Source organism: Populus euphratica, unplaced genomic scaffold, assembly GCF_000495115.2.
Source record: "Populus euphratica unplaced genomic scaffold, PopEup_1.0 scaffold25.1, whole genome shotgun sequence".
NCBI lineage: Eukaryota > Viridiplantae > Streptophyta > Magnoliopsida > Malpighiales > Salicaceae > Populus > Populus euphratica.
The window spans coordinates 1,186,059-1,188,003 of NW_011499851.1; the positions used below are offsets into that span (position 1 = coordinate 1,186,059).

The window sequence follows — 1,945 nt, forward strand, 5'->3', positions numbered from 1 at the left end:
GGGCGGGTTAAATCTGCTATCATTCATATCATCTGGCAAGAATGCACCGTTCTCTATTAGAAATTTGACTGCTTCTTTCTTCCTTTCCTTTGCAGCCCGGTGAAGTGGTGTCCCTGTGAAATGTGAAAAAATATGTATCAGCTACCACAGTTACAGAATATAAATTGAGAAGATAAATAAAGGAGGGCAAAGAGGGAGTTAGGTTATTGAAAACTCTCTTCCATGAGTTGAAGATACTTACAACCACAGGCACCAAGGGTTCTAGCATCAATATTAGCACCACGAGCGAGCAATTCATCCATAATCTCAAGGTGACCACCCTGAGCAGCAAGGTGGAGCGCGGTCAGGCCTTTTGATTTGGGGCCCCATGCAGGCACATTAACATCCATTCCTTCATCGAGTAAATGTTTCACCTGTTAAAAAAAATCTTCAATCAACAAACAATAACCGCAGTCTAATTCTTTGCACAGCTTCCTTCAGTACAAAAGAGCGCCTCTCTTGATATTTACACAGAAGGTTGCGTAAGTGAAAATATACACAAACACAATGATGCAAAGCAAATAAAGTTAAAATGAGAGGATAATATGACACAAACAAAATAAAAGACTGGCTCTCAAGGAACTCCATTCTTCTATCTAATTTCCACCCCTAGAATGGAAGAGAGATAGAACAGATTATTGTACCAACAACTACAGGAAAGCACGTGTATGTAGCAGATTGTGGAAGATCCAATGTAGCCATAGGCATAAAGGGAGAGTGGGGACCTTTTTTCTCAAATTACTTCAAATGAAAAGGAGACTTCTATGGCGAAAGATCTCATCTTGGTGTTTAGGGTGCCAGCTAATTAAAGTTGTTCAATGCCAAAATAGCTACCAATAATCAGACCAGAACCTTCCAATAATTGTTCAAAATAACTAGCGGGGATTAACTAACTAATTCAAGAATCCAAACATTTTATCCTCATTGAGCCACGAGTTTTTGATCTCCAATCCACTAAAATAAAGTCAGTAACTAAAGACAAGGTCACAACTTTGAAAGAAAGAACACTATTTTGCAGCTTATAAAGAAATTTCCGTCATATTGCCATGGCAAACTCGTAAAAAGACTCAAGTAAATCTTTAAAGGGCATCCATTAACATAAACAAGATATAAACTATACAACTCCTCATCATATAAATATAAACACCAGAGTCGCAACAAGTAGCAAACGTAACAAGCTCCAGAGCAAAAAAAAAAAAAGGAGTGAGAGAAAATAAATAAAGCCAAAAGAAGAAAGGAAGATACAATAATTACCTGTTTGAGATCACCTTTTCTAGCACCAATATGAAGCGAAGTCCAACCTCTATCATCTCTGTCAACACCCCCAACTGACCTAAACGACCGTCTTCTCGACAAGTTACGCCTCAACGAAACAGCAACACAATCTTCCTGTGGCATAATTTTTAATTTCAACAAAAATACGCACACGCACACAGATAGACCAAAATCAAACACAATCCAACAATTAGCGTGCGCCTGTTCTTTTTCAATCAAGTCCTCAATAAGATCCAATTAGCTTTTTTTTAATTAAAAAAACAACAAAAAAGCTCAGCGAGAAAAAGGGCAACCGACAGATTTACATGTTCAGTTTTCAAAGAAAAGAAAATCGATTTAGCGAGAAGTTGAGTAATGATCAACACAATAAGGAGAGAAAGGATTGAGGCCGGGACCGAAAACACGAAGATTTTCACACATAAGAAAGGCGAGAGGTGAAGAGAATAAAATCATAGTAAGAAAATGGATTTTTGTGAACCCTAATTGGTATTTAAGAGGCGATTAATTTTTCGATGAATCCGGATATGATATGATATGGAGATTATTTACGAAAGGGAATTGATTTTTTATTTCTTTGACGCCCAAACCAAACCCTAAATAATTTTCAATACCGAGAGAGAGGGAGAGGGAG

At 37.5% G+C, this 1,945-nt stretch overlaps 1 protein-coding gene across 1 annotated transcript; it reads right to left on the reverse strand.

Moving 5' to 3' along the window:
• Positions 1-1,939, reverse strand: LOC105121668 (ankyrin repeat and protein kinase domain-containing protein 1-like; the record flags this gene model as incomplete). The annotated part of the gene is made up of 3 exons (XM_011020395.1): positions 1,294-1,939; positions 242-413; positions 1-113 (listed from the first exon to the last, which is right to left on the reverse strand). Coding segments are annotated over exons 1-3 (429 nt in total), but the record flags the coding sequence as incomplete, so codon positions are not given.
• Between the last annotated feature and the right edge of the window lie 6 nt (positions 1,940-1,945).